The following is a 21,589-nucleotide window of genomic DNA, read 5'->3' as shown; positions in this document are numbered from 1 at the left end:
AAAAAAGATCATATAGCAAAGAGATGGATGGACTGTGTGAGATAAGCCCTGCAGTAATCAGGTCTGACCATAAAAGAAGCTAGGGCAGTGGCACTGAATTATGGTTGAGACAGTTGACATGACTCCCAAACTTCATGCAGAAAATGAGGAAAAGGGGGGTGTTGATGATGAGGTACAATGTAATATAATTAAGTTATTTAAACACCTTTATTAATTTACCACTTAAGACATAGGCAAACACAAATTTACATAAAAGAAAACAAACCATATTAACATGTTCAAAGTTACAAACATTATAGGTTCATAGGTAGGTACTAGGCTATCTACCCGAGGGCATTTATAAGCATAGCCAGAGTGTGTCGGCTTTCGCCGCCCCATTGATTAATTAACTAATCCTCTGTCAAGCAGAGCCAATGAAGTGGATCCCAGGGGAGTATTCACATATATTGTTTTACAATACAATTATCAATTGTATACAATAGTATACAATTATCATCAATACAACGTTACATAAATTCCTCAATTTCTGCCTTCCCTTAAACCTCACTTTTCCTCCAAAACATTATTCTGCATGTATCGGTCCCAGAGTATCTATTTTTTTGCTATGTAATGTGCGCCTGTCCTTTTCTAAAGATCCTAATTCCAGGTCTTTTATCTCTGCTACAACATTCACTGTTGGTTAAGACTTCGATTTCCATTTTCTAGTAATTGTTTTTTTTTTTGGCAGCTACCAAAATTAAACTTAACAAGTTCTAACTATGTCTAGGCATTTCAGATCCTGTATCTTGGTAAAAAAAAGTAATCATTTCCTTACTTACATCCATTTACTCATCCAATATTTCTGACAGAGTACTCTGTAAGGAATGTTTAAAGTCTTCTAACTCATTATACTCCCCAAACACATATTCCCAGTTACCTCTTTCTTCCCCATCACCCCTCCAACATTTGACAACTACCCAAGGAAAAATTATTTGGAGTTTGCTTGGGGTAAAAAAAAATACCTATGCAAACCCTTCCAAGCAAAAATTCTAAATCTTCCAAACTTTGTTGCATAACAGGGAATAAATATATGTCCTCCCATTGTTTCCTTGTGAATTGCTTATTCAGTCTCTCTTCCCAATCCTTTCTAACCTCCTCTGATTGATTCCTATAGTTATTGTGCAAATGTCTATATTCCCAACTAATAATCCTTTTTTAACAAGAGATTCTGTTCTAGATTCAACTGAAAACTCTAACAGAGCAGGTCTTTCTCTTAGGACACCCTATACCTTTCTCTTTGCCTATACTCTGATATCAATCCTTGATATGGAAGGCAGTCTCTAGTCACAGTCCAAATATTTTCTTGACTTCTTCCCATTCTATTACCTTTCCCTCTCTGTTCTTTTGCTCTAAATATACTGGATTCCTTTGCCAGTTTTCTGAAGTAAATTCCAGCCCCCTCTTATCTATTCTCTGTACCCCTAATTGCTGTCATCACTATCAGCAGAATCTCTTTTCTCCATTCTTGTGTTGGTTTAGTTCTTATAATACTTTCTTCTACTTTAGAAATGCAATATTCTGTATGGCAGTTTACAATGTAATTACATTTTAAAGAAATTTTGGCAAGTAGTTCAGTTAAAAAAAAAAACTGAAATTTGAAACTGGGAACTTGTAAAGGCATCCTTAGTAACTCAAGGTATTAAATATACAAGATGACAACCTAATTTATTTATGTAACTTAACCAGTGTACTTTTTCTTAAAATTAAACTTAAATGTTTACTTGCATTTTTTTACATTTTAGAGGGGGATAAAGACCAGAAAAAAGAGAGATGACTCTGTGGAAGTGGGAACACAGGCTCTAACACACGCATAAGCATGTTCAATCTTAGCTTTTTAACAGAATGATTGACTTGTTAATATTAACATGGAAGGTAGGCTGGCTTAATGTTAAAGACAAACAGCACAGAGCAATGAATTATATTGATAGTCTATGGTGCAGTTTGCAATGCTACAACAGATATGTTTGAATAAAAAAGATCATTTGAATGTCAAAGAAAGGATTTCAGGGTGGAAATTCAGCAGAATGTCAGGGGCAAATAATAGTGACTGCAATTAGGGCTCACAATACAGATTGAAGAAAGGAAAAATGGACAATAATTAGAAGTTATGTACTCACCATAACGTTCCATCTGAGTAGGTGACTTCATTTGGATGCAACCTGTGGGTATCGGATCCGACCTCGGATCCGAGCCGGCATTTCAAAAGCTTTAGGCTCCGAGCTCCTCCCTCTACCCATAATCCCCTGCCAAGCCCTAACTGACCTCAGATTGAGTTTGCCTAAATAACATTACCAAAAAGGTATCTACAAAGATGCAAAAACTCTAGTTGTATAAAGGTCAGGGGGATGGAGGGGGGGATGGTTGCATCCAAATGAAGTCACCTACTCAGATGGAACGTTATGGTGAGTACATAACTTCTAAATCTGAAGTAGGCAGACTTCATTTGTCTGCAACCTGTGGGACAGAGTCCCCAGCTACCTAAATCTTGGGCGGCCATCATGGAAGGACGTTCCGGAGCACCGCTGAGCCAAAGGATGCTCTTCCCCTGGAAGCAACATCCACCTTATAATGAGAAATGAAGGTATGAGACGAGGCCCAAGTGGCAGCCACGCATATATCATCCAATGGCACTCGGGACTTAAACGCAGCTGACGTGGAAACTGCCCTAGTAGAGTGAGCCGTAACCCTTTGAGGAGCAGGCCTACCTGAAGTGTCATAAGCCTGTAGAATACAATTAGCAATCCATCTAGATAGTGTGACTTTGGAAACTGCTTTGCCCATAGCAAATTTAGCAAAGGAGACGAACAGCTGATCTGATTGTCTATGACCAGCTGTTCTGTGAAGGTAAAATCGCAACTGCCTATGAACATCTAAAGAATGCAGCTTGTATTCTCCTTTGTTTTTATAATTGGGGAAAAACACAGGTAAGTTGATCGATTGATTAATATTAGATTCCGAAGAAACTTTTGGAAGAAAGGATGGATTGGTCCTGAGGCACACCCTATCGGGAAAGAAGGAGAGGTAAGGCGGTTTGATGCATAGAGCCTGAAGTTCCGACACTCTTCTGGCTGATGTGATGGCTACCAAGAAAGCAGTCTTCCAGGAAAGGTACTTTAACTCTGCAGAAGCTGCAGGCTCAAAGGGAGGAGCAGTAAGGGCCTGTAGAACTAAGGCCAGGTCCCAAGGTGGTACAGCTTCTTTGACCGGTGGTCTCAACAGAAAAACTCCTTTAAGAAAGGTCTTACAAAGTTTCGCAGTCATGAGGGGAGCTGACTCATGACCCATATGATAATGGGAAATCGCTGCCATTTGTACCTTTACCGTGGAAGAACTAGCCCCTTGATGAAAGAGGTCTGTTAAGAAATCCAGAACCGCAGACATAGGTGCTGAAAAAGGATCCATACTTTTCTGGACCGCCCAAATAGAGAACCTTTTCCATTTGCTCCAATAAACCTTCCTAGTGGAAGGTTTATGAGCCGCCACTAAAATGGCCTTGACAGGTGACGAGATACCGAGTCCTAATCAAGGATGGAACTGGAGCAGCCAGGCTGCCAATTTCAGGGTGTGTAGATTGGGGACCGGAATTCCCAGAGGATGGGAGATGAGATCCGGGATCGGATCCAGAATCCAGGGTGGATTCACTTTGTGAGACCATACATAAGGGAACCAGGGTTGACGAGGCCAGAACGGGGCAATGAGAATCATTCTGCTCCCCAAACTGTTGGCTTTCTGCAAGAGCCTCTGCATCAGAGGCAGTGGAGGATAGGCATAAAGGAGACCGGGAGGCCAAGCATGCACCAGAGCGTCTCTCGGGGATTCCCCAGGTGGGGGAAGCAGAGCAAAGAAACTGTCGCATTTGGCGTTTGAGTGAGAAGCAAAAAGATCGCAACAGGGTTGCCCCCAGACAGCAAAAATCTTCTTCGCTACCAGAGGATTGAGAGACCACTCGTGCGGGGAAAGAATGGTGCAACTGAGCTTGTCCGCAAGGATGTTGGATTTTCCCGGAATGTGCGTTGCTACAAGAAAGCATTTGGTGGAAATTGCCCATTCCCAGACTCTCATGGCCTCTCGACAAAGGGGGTAGGACCTGGTTCCTCCCTGCTTGTTGATGTACCAGACTACCGACATGTTGTCTGTCTGGATCGCAATAGTCCCCGTAGGAAGAAGGCTGTGAAGTGCTTGCAACGCTAGGAGCACCGCCCTCATTTCCAGGACATTTATATGCAACGAGGTCTCTGAGGAGTTCCACGTGCCTTGGACAATCTTGCCCACAGAATGCCCCCCCACCCGAGGCGAGAAGCGTCCGTGGTCACCGTGGCTCGGGGGAATGCTGCACAAAAGGGTCTCCCTGTTAGAGGCTCCGGAGACTGGAGCCACCAAAAAAGGGAGTCCTTGCATGCCTTGCTGACCACTATCGGACTGTTGAGAGGGGAATATAGCGAGGACCACTGGACCTGTAGGGTCCATTGAAGAACCCGCATGTGTAAGCGAGCGTGAAGTAGTAGTGGAATAGCTGCCGCCATTGAACCCAGGGCCCTCAGGACCAAAGCTGCTGTCGGAAACAGTTGCAGGACTGCTGTGATATGACACTTCAGGCTGGAAAGCCTGTCTGGGGTGAGGAAGGCCCGCATTGATCTTGTGTCTAACCTTCCTCCTATGAAATCTATAAGTTGTGTGGGGTGCAGTAAAGATTTCTCCCAGTTTATGGTGATGCCCAGCCTTGGGGCTATAAGAAGGAAATAGTCCCTGGCTGAGCACAGTAGATGCCTTGATGATGCCGTCAGGAGCCAGTCGTCCAGGTACAGAAAGACCTGTAATCCCTGGAGTCTCAGGTGGGCCGCTACAACTGCTAGTACCTTGGTGAACACCCTGGGGGCAGAGGTGAGACCGAAGGGGAGGACCCTGAACTGGTAGTGACTGGCTCCCAGCCGGAAGCGAAGGAACCTCCTGGACCGTCTGTCCATCCGAATGTGGTAGTACGCGTCCTTGAGGTCGATAGAGCACATCCAGTCGTTCTCCCGCAAGAGGGGGAGTATAGATTGTAGGGTGACCATCCGGAACTTTTGCTTGGTTACTGACAGGTTCAGCAGGGAAAGGTCTAAGATCGGTCCTAAGTCCCCCGTTTTCTTTGGCACTAAGAAGAACCTGGAGTAAAACCCTGATCCAGTCTGATCTTGGGGGACGCGCTGGATGGCTCTTTTTTCTAGCAGCTGCCCGATTTCGATAGCTGCTGCCTCCCTTTGGTCGGGTGGTACATCTGGGAGGCTGCGTGACCTGGGGACTTTGCTCAGGGGAATGGTATAACCTCTGGATATCACACAAAGCACCCAACGGTCTGATGTGATTGACTCCCAAGAAGTCAGGTGCCTCGAAAAATGCCCCCCCGACTGCCTCCAGAGACGGACAGCTGGGCAACCCTTCAGGGCTGTTGCGTGGGTCTGTCAGAGAAAGGTTCTCTGGACCCAAAGTTTCTAGGAGCCCCTCTGCCTCTAGGACTGCGACCCCCCTGTCCTCCTCTGCCACGAACCATGTTGGGACTGCTGCGACTTCCGGAACCACATCTTCTTCTGTCCCTTTTGGTTCTTCGAGAAGGACCTCTGGGGAGCTGAGAAGCGGACTCCGACGGCAGACAGCGTCTTCCCGTCCTTCTCGGAACGTTTCGCGAACTGTTTTGCCAAACAAGGCAGAACCATCAAAGGGGGCATTCGCGAAAGTCGCCTTGAAGTGCTCTGCGAAATCACAGTGGCGGAGCCAGACCTGCCGCCTCATGACTAGGCCCGCTCCGCTGGCTCTAGCGGCTTCCTCGGTAGCGTGAGAAAGTAGCTGCATAGACGTATTGGAAACTGCTCTAAGAGTGGCCATACGGGTGGAGTACACCTGTTTGTCCTCACCCGACATGGACTCTGGGGGAGATGCAGCGTATTCTTTAATCAGATCCCGCTGCATCCTGATGACGTGTGCCATGTAGTTCAGCGCTCTCAAGGAGAAGGTTGCTGAACTAAAAACTCGCTTCCCAATGCGATCCATCGAGTGGGACTCCTTGCCCGGAGGATGCATAGAGGGACTCTCCTGGGCCAACTCCCTCTTAGTGGCTGCAGCCAACATCATGGCATCTACCGGGGGGCCTTTGCTCCAGTGAGTGCGGTCCGCCGGGGGGCTCAGGATACGGTCAGGACGCTTGGGTACAGGCTCAACGGTGTCTGGATCCTTCCAAGCTCTGGTGGATATAAGGTCCACTAGAGGATCGGCAGGAGGGGACACCCAAGAGGTAGATGGGCCCGCCTCGAATGCCTCCAAGAACACAGACTCGTCTGAGGAGGCCTTGGGGGCAGACCACCCCTCCCTGATCCTTAACATCTCCATAATGTCTCCAAATGAGACGTCTTCAGGGGGTGATCTTGGGGAGCCCTCCCCTTCATCCAAGTCTGTGTCTTCGGTAATGGACTCTGGGGAGTCCATGTGCCTCCTTTTGCACTTACGCTTCCGAGGCACTTCCTCGGGGGGGCTGTCCGAGGAGTCCTCTTCAGCAGCTGGATGTTCCAAGGGAACTACTTGGGACATCGAGGCAGGCTGTCCCTGGGACCGGCTGGTGGGAGCCTGGCCCAACTGCAAGGGAGTGCGGGGTGGAGCCGTGGCAGGGACCGGGGGTCCGGTAGTCCTCAACAGCGCCCTTTCCACTACGTCAAAGGCCGAGGGGGAGCCAGCTTCTCTAAGCCCCGAGAGCCGACCCCCACTCGGATCCGACGCACGGACCGGAGCCGAAACCGTCGGATCCGAGAGACCAGTGTGCTCCGACCTAGACGGAGCAGAAGACACACCAGCTCCATCGGACCCGAGGCTCGGCCCTCGGCTCCGAGAGGTCAGGTCCGAACTACCCGAAGCACTCAAGGGATGGGACGGATCCGAGGTGCGCCGACCTGTCGGATCCGACCCACCCCCGGATCCAACTCTGCCCGGCACCGACAGCTCCGAACCCAGGGTGTGGGCCGGAGAAGGAGCCAAGGGGGCGAAAAAAGGGGTCGAAGCCCCTCCCGGATGGGGGGGGGCTAAGAGCACTCCCATTTGCATTTGGGCCTGGATGAATTTCCTCATCATCCAGTCCATGTCTGCTTCACTCATAGAAAAGGTGGATCTAGTTGAGGCCACCGAAGCATACCTAGAGAGCCGCCTCGGGGACCTCACTGAAGGGCTAGCCTCCTCCTCCTCGGGCCCAGAAGAGAACCGAGGGGAGTGGAGCCGAGGAGGAGGAGATCTAGAAGGCACAGGGGAGGCCCGTTTAGACGGAGGAGCCGAACTTGAGGTTTCAGCTCTCCGTTTGTGGTGCCTCTCCCTGTGTCTCTCCTTCTTCTCTTTCTCCCTTGAAGTCTCCTTCTCCTCTGGCTTTTTTGAGGGAGGTTGAGTCCCAACCGGAGAAGAGGAGACCGCAGCACCTACAGAAGGCTGCTGGCCAGAAGGGGCAGAGGCCGGAGCCGCATCTGGAGGGAGAAGTCCCGCCAGAATAAGCTTTGACCTCCGCTCCCTTAAAGCTCGGGGGTTGAACCCTGCACAAATGGTACAACCAGATGACAGGTGTTCAACCCCCAAGCATTCTTGACGAGTGTGGCCATCCGCTGGGGATAGCTTATGGCCACACTCGGTACATTTAGAGAACACTGCCTTATGGGCTTCAGACATCTTAAGCCCTAACAGGCCTAAAACACACACAACACACAAACTACGCAAAAACCCGAAGATAAATTAAAAAGATAGCGAGAGGAAAGCCTAACACATACACTCTAACCGATTAAATTATAAAAGTTAAAGTTTTCAAAAATTTTTTTGTCAAAAATCCTTATCTGAAACCAGGAGCTCGAGGAGTCCATTGCAACTTGAAAGCGGCAAACGAAATCTGAGGACAGTTAGGGCTTGGCAGGGGATTATGGGTAGAGGGAGGAGCTAGGAGCTCGGAGCCTAAAGCTTTTGAAATGCCGGCTCGGATCTGAGGTCGGATCCGATACCCACAGGTTGCAGACAAATGAAGTCTGCCTACTTCAGATTGGTAGTTTTGTGGTAGCAAGGGGTTATTAATATTGAGAATGATTATACTGGTATGTATTTATATTCCACCTAAAATTATTTTTGTGGAACAGCGGAGAAATCAGTAAGAAGCTTTTGTCAGGGGAATTTTTTACGAGTAGGGAATGGAACCTGATCTTAATAGTGAGGCTGTATCAGTAGAAAGGCAGGACATCATCATCAGGAATGCGGACAGAATTTACGCATTATTCCCTAAGATACAACAACTGGGCAAGACTGGATATAAATTATATTTCACAAGAGCATGAGTATTTTCTTGATGGGTCTAAAAGCTTTTAGTTAACTACAGCACAGCATGCACTGATAAAAAATAAGCTGAAGTGCAGGTTAATGGTGCGAACATCAGACAATGGTACTTTCCAACATATATGATAGAGGAAATGAATTTAAGGAATGGTTAGAATTCAAGAGTTATTAGAGAATATAGAAATTACATCAGAAGGGATAACCTATGAGTGTGATAAAATGAAAACAAATTTTAACACAATGGCAGAAGAGAGAGCTAAAGATGGGAAAGCAGTAACAGGAATTATTTAAGAGTTGTCAACAAAAGTTAAAGTATTCCAGAAGGGGGATCTCACATAATACGAGAAGCAGCAATGGAAGCCTGTTAAAGGAACAATAAGGGGGTATTTTGGTCAATTTAAGATATCTGCAGTGCAAAAGCTTTTAGCACAATGAATTAAGCAAGAGAAGTGTAACTAAACATACGGAGTGTATGACAAAAAAAAAGACAAGCGATCCTATAGTTGTACAAGAGATACTTCAGAAATTTTATGAGGATTTCTACAAAACAGGGGAATAATGAAGCCAAAATAAATCAGAAATAGAAATATTTACAGAAGACTTATTTTACACCAAGGTTACAGGAATACAAGGCTCAATAATTAATATATGACAGAAAGACTAAAAATACAGATGCATAAGGAAGAGGGAGGTCTCCAAGAACATATGACATTCCTGTGGAAACTTGGAGGTTAGGAAGGAAGAGCAAATCAATTTAAGAAATAGACAGTTGAAGTATTCAAGAGTTATTAGGGAAGACAAACATTTCTTCAGAAGGAATAGCCAGTGAATGAAAATGGAGTTTAAGAGAAGTATGGTTAAAAAGTAATGGGAATTATTTACAAGGGAAGAATAAAGGGAATGTCACTGAACAACAGAAGGAGTAACTGCAGAATTCTAAAAAGAAAATAAGAAAGTTTTGGGATAATATGCATGAGTTTAGAAAGATTGCTGTTAATTCCAGAGCACAAAAACTTTTAGCACAGTGACTAAGGCAACAGGAAGCTGAATTAATTAGCTGTCCCTAAACTTAGGGAGTCTATGATTAGAAAAAATACCCAGAGATCCTACAGAGAGGTATTACAGATATTTCAGAAATTTTATCAAAATTGTTATGATGCACAGGAAAGTGGAAACCAAGAAAGACCACTAGTGGAAATATTTATGGCAGCCTTAATTATGCGAAGGTTTGAAGAACATGAGTCTCAACAACTAATAGTTAAGACAGGAGGAAATGACAGAAAAATGGTGATGCATAATCAATCTGCAGGGAAATTTCCAAGAACTGATCTTTTTCCTGTCAAAGTTTAGAAGTTAGGTGGGAAGACAATGATAAAGATATGGAAGTGTTTGCTTAATAGTATTTGGAAGGGAAGTACCAGCTGCACAGAAGAAAAATGTTGTGGCTATATTACCCTAAGAAGGCAAAGATCCATCAGACTCAGCATCATATAGTCCCACTTCAATTTTAAACCATGGTTATGAAGTGTTGATGTCTGCACTCATTGAAAAAATGAAAAAGGCAATGTCAAAACTGACAGATATGGGTCAATGTAGTTTTTGTGGCGAGGAGGCAAAAATCTGACAAAATTATTAGAATGATGATGATCCACAGGGAAGCAGAATGTTGTTACTGGTCGGACTTGATGCAGAGAAAGCATCTGACAAAGTAAATTGGGATTTTATGAGAAGGGCAATGGAAGCATTTGCATTCCCTCCTACAATAATAAAGTTGTGGACGATAATTAATAGAGAGTTGAAATAATTTATCAGGGAGGGCAAGAGAGTAAATGGGATAAACTGGTCTTCCCAATAGAACAAGGTGGTGGAGGATTACCTGATTTTAAGGGATATTTTAGAGATACACAGCTAAGGTTAATGTACATAACACAAGCAGAAGGTTATAATTCAATGTGGAAAGGGATGATGATGAAGGGGTATGTGCATGTGCAAGAAATAAAGACAACAGTATTTTGTATGTAGATCCTTAAGGATAGTAATATCCAATATACAGAATATTATATTCACAGAGTTGCAGAAAAGTATTCTAAGAACCAATCCAACATGGGAAAGTAGAACGAAGATTTTGACAACAGGGTTAACTGCAAGTAGGGGGTACAGAAAATAGGCAAGAGTGAGCTGGAGTTCTCTGGTGAAAACTGGCAAATGAACCTTGGTATTTGCAGCAAATAACTAGAGAGGAAAAGGTAATAAAGTGGAACACCACCAAGAAGAAGCTGGGACTGCAGTTTAGACATTGTCTTCCCTATCAGTTATTGATATTGGTGCACAGGCAAAGAGAAAGGAGTAGGGGAGCCCTAAGTGAAAGAACTGTTCTGGTAGAGTTTCTAGTTAAATCTAGAACAGAAGCTGTTTTTAGAAAGGGGATAATTAGCAGGGCATTTAAAATATTGTATGATGAATATAAAAAAATCAGAGAAAGTTAGAAAAGACTGGGAAGAGAGTCAGGAAGTGCAATTTACAAGGGAACAATGGGAGGATATAAGTATGGCTCCCAAGTATGCAACCAAGTCTAGAAGTTTAGAATTTTTAATTGGAAATATTTGCATATTTATTTTTATACCACCAAGTAGACTCCAAAAGATGTTTTCCTTAGGTAGACAGCAAACACAGGAGGTATGATGGAGAAGAAAAAGGAAACTAGGAATAATGCTTTTTGGAAATATAATGATTTGGCAAGTGTTTAAAATTCTTTAGTAAAGAGTACTCTGTCAAAAATACTGGAGGAGGAAATGGTTGCAATTAAGGAAATGATTACTTTGAGCTAGGACACTGGATCTGAATTGCCTACACATACTAAAGTCCTACTAAGTTTAATTCTGCTGGCTGCCAAAAAAGCAATTACTAGAAAATGGATATTAAAATCTAAACCAATTGTGTTTGAAGTACTGAATTTTATAAAAGATACAAAAGAACTGGAAGAGGGCTCTTTAGAAAAGGAAAAGTGAAAACCACATATAAATAAATGGACTTTGTGGGAACAATTCATGCACAATAATGTTCAGGAAAAGAAGGCATGAGGTTTAAGATAAGGCAGGAATTATTAATTTAGAAGATGCAGGAAGTACTCTTTCCATCTTTGTCCTGTGGGCTGGTGATCAGATTGTTGCTGGAATGAAGGGTACATGATGATTATCTTCTTTTACTTTCTGACTTTGCCTTGTAATCTGATAAGACTTTATTGTGCCATCTGCTAAGTTACTTACCAGAAGATGTTAAGAGTGCTAGCAGAAAGAAAGAAAACATGAATATGACAAAAGTTATGTTTTGTTTTCTTTACTAGTAATGTGTGTGCATAGGTCTCAAGTGATAATTTAATAAAGGTGCTTGGGAAAAAAAAAGAATTATGGACAGCACATAGGCAAAATGAGCACTTCAAACAAACATTAGTACACTTTGGGCCAGATTCCAAAATACTACTTCCCAGTCTAAGTGAAATACTTTCTTATAAGGCCTATCTATAAAGCAGGCTTACACCAGAGTAAGTCATTTACAAAGACTGTCTCGCTTTTAAAATTGGGACCCTTGCCTATGGCAATGATATCTGTTAATAGATTTAAAAATCATGTTCAAAAGTGTAAAACAGAATGCCACATCAAGACTTTGCTGCAGCTACCTCCACATTTATGCCCTCCCAGGCTCACAGATATAAGTGCAAAGCACTTCTGCTTTCCGCTTCAGCTACTCTACAAGATACTAAGCTGAAGTTGGTGTGGAAAGAAAAGTAAGTAGAACAGACACTCACACAAGAGGAATATTTAGTGAATAATTGCATTATTCATTAATATTACCATTGTTGGGGTGCTGCCACTGCATTTTAATTTTTTAATTAATTTATTTATTTTTACCATTACAATGTCAGCTTACTTCCTGCAACTGCTGCCAACATAATCATGACATCATGCTAAGTATGACTGTGTCACACTCCAGGTACATGGAAGTCGTGTGCAGCATGCACGCTATAATACTTTTATTTTGATTTTTTTTTCCTGTTTTTTTCTTTCTTTATAAGGGCATCAGAAATAGTGAGCGGAAACTGTCTAGCAAGTTTGCTACCTTCCAACTTTACCAAGCAGTCGGAGCTTTGAGCATGATCTTTAAACAGGGAATGTTACTTTCTAAAGGACAGCTCTATCCAAATGACATTTTCTCCCTTATCACATTTTTTTTTATTTCCTATAGACTCGCTGACTGTCAATAAAAACACCAGTTTCTCACTTTTTCTTTGTCTGTATCCAAGTTTGCAGCAGAGTGGTTTAGTGGTATTATGTCTACTTCAGAACTCCAAGGTTCTGAGTACAATTCTAACCTTTGATGCTTGCCTATGTGGAGTTTTGAATGCTCTTTTCATATTTGTGTGGGTTTTCCCCATGAACCGTGGTCTCCTTCCACCTTCCAAAAACATGCTTGTAGACTGGCTATACTAAACAGTCCACATATTCTTTAAAAGCTTTTGCCCTTGTGGTCCATGTCATGTTTGAAAACAGTTTGAGGACCAGTTAACTTGGCCTGTTAAATAAATAAATTAAAAAGAATGCACTTTCTGGCACATCATTCTGGCTTTTTGTGCAATTAGACTATTTCCAAGAACCTGCACCATCATCTGCTACCACACAAGGGAAGTTGCATCTGACAGCCTAATACTAATTAGGTCAACATTTTCAAATTATACAGCACTGAGTGATGTGCCAGTTGAAGCTTCAGAGCTTATATATATATATATATATATATATATATATATATATATACATACACACACACACACACACACACATATATATATATATATACACACACACACATATATATATATATATATATATATATATATACATATATACACATATACACATATATATATGCACATATACATATATACACATATACATATATGCATATATATATATATATATATATATATATATATATATATATATATATATATATATATGTGCATTCGGCATGTTGTGAATTTGGCATACTGATATGTGTTGTATGATACCAGATGTGGCGGGTATGTTCGAAAAACTGCTGACAATTCGATTTCAAATTGTCAACATTTTTTTTCAGTTCTTTTTCTCAGTCGCTATCATAAGTTTCGACAATGTTTTTCGAGTGCATGAGTACTCGCAACAAACATGTTCAAAATTATGATAGTAAACCATATATATATATATATATATATACATACACACACACACACACACACACACACACACACACACACACACACACACACACACACACACACACACACTTACATGTATAAAACATTTAACAAAGGCAATTTACTTATAAGGTCATTCTTGCAGAAACTTTAAAAGTAATTAAAAACTATTTGATAGCTTGCTAATAAACTGTAGTGGCATTTAAGCCAAAAGTCATACTTTCCACAAGCTCAGAGGGAAAGCAAAAATGCAGAGTAATCCCACTTTAAGTGAAACACAAGGCAGCATTTATTGGCTAAACCATACCAATGGGATCACCGAATGCAGAAGAGAAACATGATATCCAGGTCATTTTGTGGGTTATATCAACAAACTAAAACTAGTCATTCAGAGTTATGCAGTGGAATTAGTACTGTGAAAAAGATCAAGATATGAAGAAATACATGTGCTTTCTCAGTTTGAGTCGTTATCCAAGAAAAGAAATGCATACATTTTGTGATCGTCATCCAAGAAATAAAATGAAATGCATACATTTTGTGAAAGAAATAAAAATTCACACATGAAACAGGTAAGAAGTAGATATGAAACAACAAACTACATACAAAATAGAAAAGATAATCCTGAAATTTAATTTCCAAGCAGCAAGAGCCACCAATCTGGGTGCATGCTAACACCACTTACATGAGATATACATGTCACCGGGCATCACTACCTACACAAGCAAGCCAACAGCTGGCCTATGAAGGGGGAATGATAAGCTGCAGAAAAACTTACCTTAGTACAACATACATAGATTTTCGGCTATAATAACCCTCCCTGAAATAAGACTATAGACTAAACATCATTAAATAGTCAAGTAAAGATCCAAACCGAAATATTAAGAAAACTATGTGGAAAAAGGTTTAGGGAGATCAATGCTCTACCCCAGTTAACAAATACAAACAAATTAAAATGCCAAATCCATTTAAAGGGATGGCATTCTCTTAGGATTTTATATTTTTTTTTTTTAAATAAGTATATACTTACCCCTTTTGGAAATAAAAGCAATCCAAACCATGGTACAACTTACATCACACTGGGGCCGATCTTGTCTCCTGAACCTGATTGACTTCTTTGAATCAGTCTCCAGAGCCATGGACAAGGGTAAGGTGGTCCACACAGCCTATCTAGACCTTGCCAAGGCCTTTGACACCATCCCCCACTCTGGAATCATAGATAAACTTACTAAGTTGGGCATTAATCCCTATGTCACCCAATGGGTTGCTAAATGGCTTACTGATAGAACCCACACTGTAAAAGTAGCCGACTCCAAATCCAGTTCCAAACAAGTGACAAGTGGAGTACCTCAGGGTTCAGTCCTGGGGCCGCTCTTGTTTGGCATCTACTTCTCTGAAGTACAGGTCAACACTAAGGGACTCTGGCTAACAAAGTTTGCAGATGACTGCAAACTGGGAGCCATTATTGAATCCCAAATGATGTGGATACTCTACAAAAGGGCCTTACAGAAACAGATGCTTGGTGCCAGAGCCATGGGCTCAAGCTCAATGCCAAGAAATGTATTGTTATCCCCTTTGGGAAAAAACATGTATCCATGAATTACCATACAGGTGGCAGTACACTAAACACAGAAAGTGTGATAAGAGACTTAGGGACACAGGTGGACAGTGGTCTCACCTTCGATAACCACATCGTCACAACAGTCAGGAAATCCTTCTATGTGGCACACCTCATCACTAAGGGCTTTTCATCCAGAAAAAAGGAGGTCATTGTCCCACTGTACTCATCCCTCATTAGACCCATTATAGAATACAATGCCCCATTTGGTATGTACCTCTCAAGACATCTGCAACAACTGGAAAGGCCTCAGAAATACCTCACTAAAAGAATCACAGGCCTAAAGCAGATGGCCTATGCTGACCGCCTTAAAAAGCTCCAGCTATACTCTGTCGCATATCGTCTACTCAGAGGCGATCTCTGCTTAACATACAAGGCCATGTCAAACCCAGAGCTGTTGGACATGCTACACTTAAAGAAATCCCAATCCCTCAGAGCTACACGCTCCAGGGATCTAAACCTTGTCATCACAATAAACAAAACATGTTGGAGGGATAGGTTCCTGACCCAGAGACTCCCCAGACTCTGGAATAGATTGCCCATACATGTCAAGCAGAGTGCCTCTTTAGACCTCTTCAAGAGGAACCTTGACGATTGGATGGGAGAAAGGAAATTCACCCCAGGGATCACGTCAGTCGCCCTGCTAGACAGGGGTCCAGGAAAGTAAATAATGTGGGAAGAAATATTCAGGGAATTGTTATGGCTAGGCTTGTATAGGCCCTAGGGCTGATAGCCTAGTACTAACCTATGAACCTATGAACCTATGAACCATAAATGCACTCAAGTTTCCCTTGCAGTAGGTACAATCAGCAGGATCAACTAAAAATAACGTACCAGTGATTGGTGACTGTGAGTTGTCTTTCCAGGGCAAAGATCTCTGATGTCTCAATGGACCTCAAGACTCTTTTAAGATAAACAAATACAACTGGAATGGTCCATGTGGGTGTAAATGATATGGCACACAAAACCCTAAGGGAAACACATGAGATATCTCAAATCTCTTCATGCATGTTGGAAGTGGAGTAAAGATTCTGGTACTGATCAGAATTTTACATTCATCAAGAATGATGCAGACATACAAGGAAAAGATGAACAGTTTCAAAAACTGGCATAGCAATTGGTGTCATGCAAAGGGGGTCAAGTATGTGCCAGTATGGGATGAACTGTTACAAAACCCTAACTGGCTTGGCTTGGGGTGGCTTACACCTCTCATTCCAACTCTGCATGCTGGCTAAAGCCTTTGCTGCTCTCATTGTGCCTTTTTTAAGCAGAGTCCAACTTAATGGCTTTTGCAACTTAAAAAAAAATGTAACAAACAGCACCACACATCAGTGTGTTGTTGCTCAATGTTAGGAGTCTAAATAACAAATTAGCTGACTTTGAATCCTACATGTGGAGCACACTCATGTGCACTACTGAAATAAGATTTAAGAGTTCAGAAATTTGACTTCAGTATTCTTCAGTCTGACCTGCACTTGCTTAATTCTTTGCTATACAGCCATACACTACTCTTAAATCCTTTAAAACTAAAAGTATTATATCTGGAATTTGAAAAAAAAACTCCTAAAAATGTCAACATTGCAGATTTTCAATGCTTCCACAATAGAAAAGATTACATCCTTTACGTACCAAGCTTTATGGATGGACCAGTCACCTAACTTGCAAACACCAGGAAAAAAAGATCAACTCTCTTATTCTGGCTCTGGAAAATAGGCCCCTTTCTCTTCAGACAAACTAAAGCTGCAAGAGACAAGTCAAGTCTTCCTTGTTCAGCTTGTATGTGGGCTTCCTATCACAGCCAAAGTGTCAAAAAAAAACCAGAAACATTGGTTTACTCTACAGTGCACTGAACAACAAAGTTTACCAATTCACCTCCAACTCTCCACCCTCCAATGGACATTATCCTCTCCCAAAGCCAGAAGGCTCCCAGTTACATACCAGCTTGAGATATTCCTAGGGTCTCTCCTTTTCAAACTACTTCAACCAGGTGTCTTCTTATCTCTTGCTACCAAACTCCACATTAAAACCATCCCCTACAAATTCCTAAACTTCTGACATTTGTCTCCTTCATTCTAGCCACCCAAATCAAACCAAACTGCACTGCACTGTACTGCCCACTCATTTTACATTCTTGCACCCAAACTCTGGCAATCCTTCCTCATCACTGGACATACCACCCAACTCCCCTTTCTTCTACATCACTTCTACTTCCATCCTCTGTTCTCAGCTGCTTCTTACCTCCCATACTTACTACTAAAATTAATTCACATTTGTTTTTCTTCTCTGTCAAAATTTGCTCATTCTTTCAATTGCTACTGGATTTTGTACTTTGCATGACTAATCTGTTGTGAATTGGGTCTTTTTTGTGTGTGTGAAATACTTCACCTGGGCTGTGCCTGCAAATGCTCTGCTGTGATTAGTGTACTACCCCAGTAAGCATACTAAATAAAATAAGAAAGCATCCCATCTATATTAGGGTTTTGAACCTGAAATGTTTTTAGACAAAATGTAAACTGAAATGGAGTATCTATTTTTGTTAAAGACCACATTATCTGAATGACAGATTCACACAGATCCACAAACTGAAATTAATGAGATTCAGCTGAGTTTGAATTACCCTATCTAATTGATAAAGCATTTTAAAGGATCCCTATGATGACCCCTGAAAACTATGCTCATTTCTTAAATACACTGAATAACTTCATATATACAAAAATGTTCTATCATCCTGGGACACAAAATACCCATCAATAAACTAGGAGACTTACCTCTCAAACATGAGCTACACTCAAATTCTTTGATTTCATAAAAAATAATTAAATGGATCAAATAATCCAAGAATCCACTAAAGATCAAAATGTTCCTGATCTGGTCCCTACAGACGTGGCAGCTGTATGTACTATCCCACAGGTATACCCTTCCCCCAGTCAAGTCCGACCATAAATTAGTAACCTTGTCTTTCAAAATTTCTAAAGCAGCAGCAGCAAATATCACAACATTCAAAGACTTCAAATGTACAAGTTTCCGCAATTATATGAGTCTCCAAGTTCATGTAAAACAGTATTCCCTGAAATGTAGACACAGCTAGGAGTTCTGTAAATAAATTCTACACTGACCGATAAAACTGTATGAACCTGTCAGCTCTTAAAAAAAAACTAAACAAAAAGGAAAAGTAAACTGCAAATCAGTCTGATGGTCAACATGAATAAATAAGCAATACACTAAGATAAAAAGCTCATTAGAATATATAGCAATACCCACAAATCAAGGTATAGGAAAAACACCATCAGGATAACTAAGGCTTCCCATGAACTTAGGCTAGCACTGGAAACGAAGCATAATTACAAATCATCTTTCACCTATACTGGGAAGTTAAAAAGTACCGAACGTTGCTCTGAACTCATTCAAAATAGTACTATCTACTCTGATCCAGTGGATACTGCAAATATACTGGTAAACAAATTCAGTACTAACTTCATCCCAGAGACATCTATACAAAGCTCGGATATATTTAAGGACCTGAAACCCATTCTCATCATAAGAAACACTTATTAAAGTACTTTCCAAAACAAAAAAAAATCATCATGCATGGGACCTGTAAAATATCAGGCTGCCTGCTGAACAGCACTCAACATGCTCTGGTGGACCTCCTCCTACAACTATTCAACTTGAGTCGAGGGTGACTCTATTATGTACCCCAGGAATTATACAGACCTATCAGCCTCATCTGCAAAGCCATGGAATAGGCCATAACACCGGATAAACTACAATATAAAAACAAACTTATAAGACTTGACCCCCAGTAAGGGGGATAGAACCTGTCGGAAGAAATCTAGTAATTTGTTAAAGAAGGTAAAGCAATCCATGGACAGTGGTCATGCTGTCCATACAGCATAACTTGACTTTCCAAAGTATTTGATACTACACCACATGTCAACATTAGCAACAAGCTAAATGTTCTCCAAACTGATCCCTATGAGTTAGATGGACAGCTAAGTGGCTGAGAGGCAGAGCCCACAATGTGAGGGTGGCAAGTTTGTCCATAGAAAACATGAAACTTACCAGAGCAGTACCGCAGGGTCCATCATGGGATCTTTGCTATTTAGTACATACTTCTCTGATCTCCAAACCAAAAATTGGGAACTCTTAGTTAAACAAATTTGCAAACTAGGTGTTGTACTTGAAATCCCTTCTGATATGTAGAAGCTACAAAATGAAAGTACACGTTAACAGCTGGTGCACTGAAAATGGGCTAAAACTAAATGCCAAAAAATACACTACTGTTACACTTGACACAAACTCTCCACCCAATTTATAGTATAGAAAACATCCCATTCCAAAATGAAGATGTTGAAAGAGATGTTGGAACATGGGTAGATAACTTCCTTTCATCACTATGTTGTAACGGTGGTCAAGAAATCTTATCAGGCGCAACTAATCAAAAAGGATACTTCATCTAGTTCAAAAGACATACTGACCCTGCTATACTCTGCACTGATCAGACTCATCATAAAATAAAATTACCCTTTTGGGATGTACCTTACTAAACTTATCAAGCAAATGGAAAGATCCCAAAAGTTCCTGACAAAAAAGATCATAGGACTAAAGGACATGAGCTATCAAAAGAGGCTAGAGGTCTTGTTGCTGTTTTTAGTGTCCTACAGGTCCTTGGGGTAATCTGTACCTTCCCTTATGGATAACTAGGAATCTGGCAGTTCAGGGCCTCTTATTTCTCTTCAAATCAAATAGTCCTGCAAATACTAGAACCACAGATCTGAACCTGCTTCATAAGATATACAAATTACGGTGGAAAAACTTTCTCGCCAGATCAAGCAATATGACACACTACCTTCCTTTAAGAAGGAATTAGACAATCGGATGGGTATTCAAAAATTCACCACATGACCCAGTCGCCATGTACATTCTATGATTCTAAAGGGATGAAGCCCTTACATATTACTATATCTTAAGTAAAAATCTAAACACTCTTAAGGCTCGAGGAGATGGGAATCACTCAAGGGAGGGCTACTAAAACACTGTATAATAGCAGTGCGAAGAAAACCAAGGGTCCCTATTATTTTATTGAAGGATGACATCATCTAATGGCATTTTACTGAATATGCTGTTCGTCGAACCATTCTGACTGCGACTGCATTACGGTAGAGATCAGGAAAGTTGCCCTTTCTCCACTGTAGCGCGATCTTGTAGTTGGTATATATAATTATTGGGGGGCCACAGCCCTCCAAATGGGGGGGGGTCGTCGATGAATGTCATTTCCAATGAAATGCTGTTCGACAATGTTATTCTTCAATGATTTAATACAGATCCAGAAAAAATAAACAGGTTTCTGAGGTCAAAAGCATGCAACAAGTGAAAGCAAAGAAAAGGCTACAGGAACCATATTAGCTAATATTTAGTTTCACAACAACTTGAGTAAATGAGTTATCAGAAAGAACTTCTAATGACAACTACTCTGGTAAGATGGGCTTACAGGTATTAAAAGACCAACTGCCAAATAAAAACAAAATGTAAAAGATTATTTTCATTGAAACTCTCCCAACACACCAATTCATATTTTCTCATAATGAATAATTTAAAAAACTAAATATAAAAAGTATTTTCAGTTAGAAAGAAGAATCCTGTGATATAAAACAAAACAAAAAGGGATCCTTAACAAAACAAGAATGAATTCTTACCAATGATCATTGCCATGGCACTGCTGTTGCACTGCCCCAGTGCAGAGAGAATCTGACTCATGATCTGCTGATTGGCCAGTACCAAATCTGCCACACAAGCAGTTGTTCCTTGGGTAGTAGAGGTGGTTCCATTCCCATCTTTATTTCCTGAGACCTTCTCTTCATCGGAAACGCTGTCAGTAGCACTGCTGGTAACTGGCATCCTCATACTGTGTTCTCTGTTACTAGACAGAGGAAGCTGCACCAAGATGTTGACTAGTTTCAGTAAATCAAACATGAGTTGATCTCTGGTCATTTCACCGCATACTGCTTTAGCATCCCCAGGACGGATGATATTAGCAAACAGTCCTCCAAAGCAAGCTCGAGCTGCTACTGAGCTATCAGATCCACTGCGTGATACTACTTTATCAGAACACGTGATATAATGGTGCACTAAGAATGTAATGGATTCAATGACTGCAGAAATTGTGCTAACAGACACAACTTCAAAATTCTGCTCCAGTGCAAATTCTAACAGTTTTATTTGGGCATCCAATGGACCCTGGCCTGTTTGAAAAGGACCTCTACAAGAAAAGAACAAAAACATTCACTATGTTAACCAACAGCAACATATAAAGTTAACAATGACAAGTCTGACGTTTCAGCAAATTTAAGGTCAACAAAAATTACTCCAGTTCTACTCTGAACACT

General features: G+C 41.5%; 1 protein-coding gene across 8 annotated transcripts in view; it reads right to left on the bottom strand.

The window, feature by feature from the left end:
• The window catches only part of BIRC6 (baculoviral IAP repeat containing 6), a 4,524,268-nt gene that overhangs the window by 1,420,290 nt on the left and 3,082,389 nt on the right, over positions 1-21,589 (bottom strand). For all 8 annotated transcript variants that reach the window (XM_044058419.1, XM_044058463.1, XM_044058448.1 and 5 more), the window contains exon 46: positions 20,900-21,462. In XM_044058419.1, coding sequence (XP_043914354.1) covers positions 20,900-21,462 — 563 coding nt within the window. The remainder of the gene's footprint in view (positions 1-20,899; positions 21,463-21,589) is intronic.

This window comes from Protopterus annectens, chromosome 1.part2 (assembly GCF_019279795.1).
Source record: "Protopterus annectens isolate FY-2018-M chromosome 1.part2, PAN1.0, whole genome shotgun sequence".
Classification (NCBI taxonomy): domain Eukaryota; kingdom Metazoa; phylum Chordata; order Ceratodontiformes; family Protopteridae; genus Protopterus; species Protopterus annectens.
The sequence above is the reverse complement of the archived record's forward strand: the minus strand, read 5'-3'. Positions and strand labels throughout refer to the sequence as shown.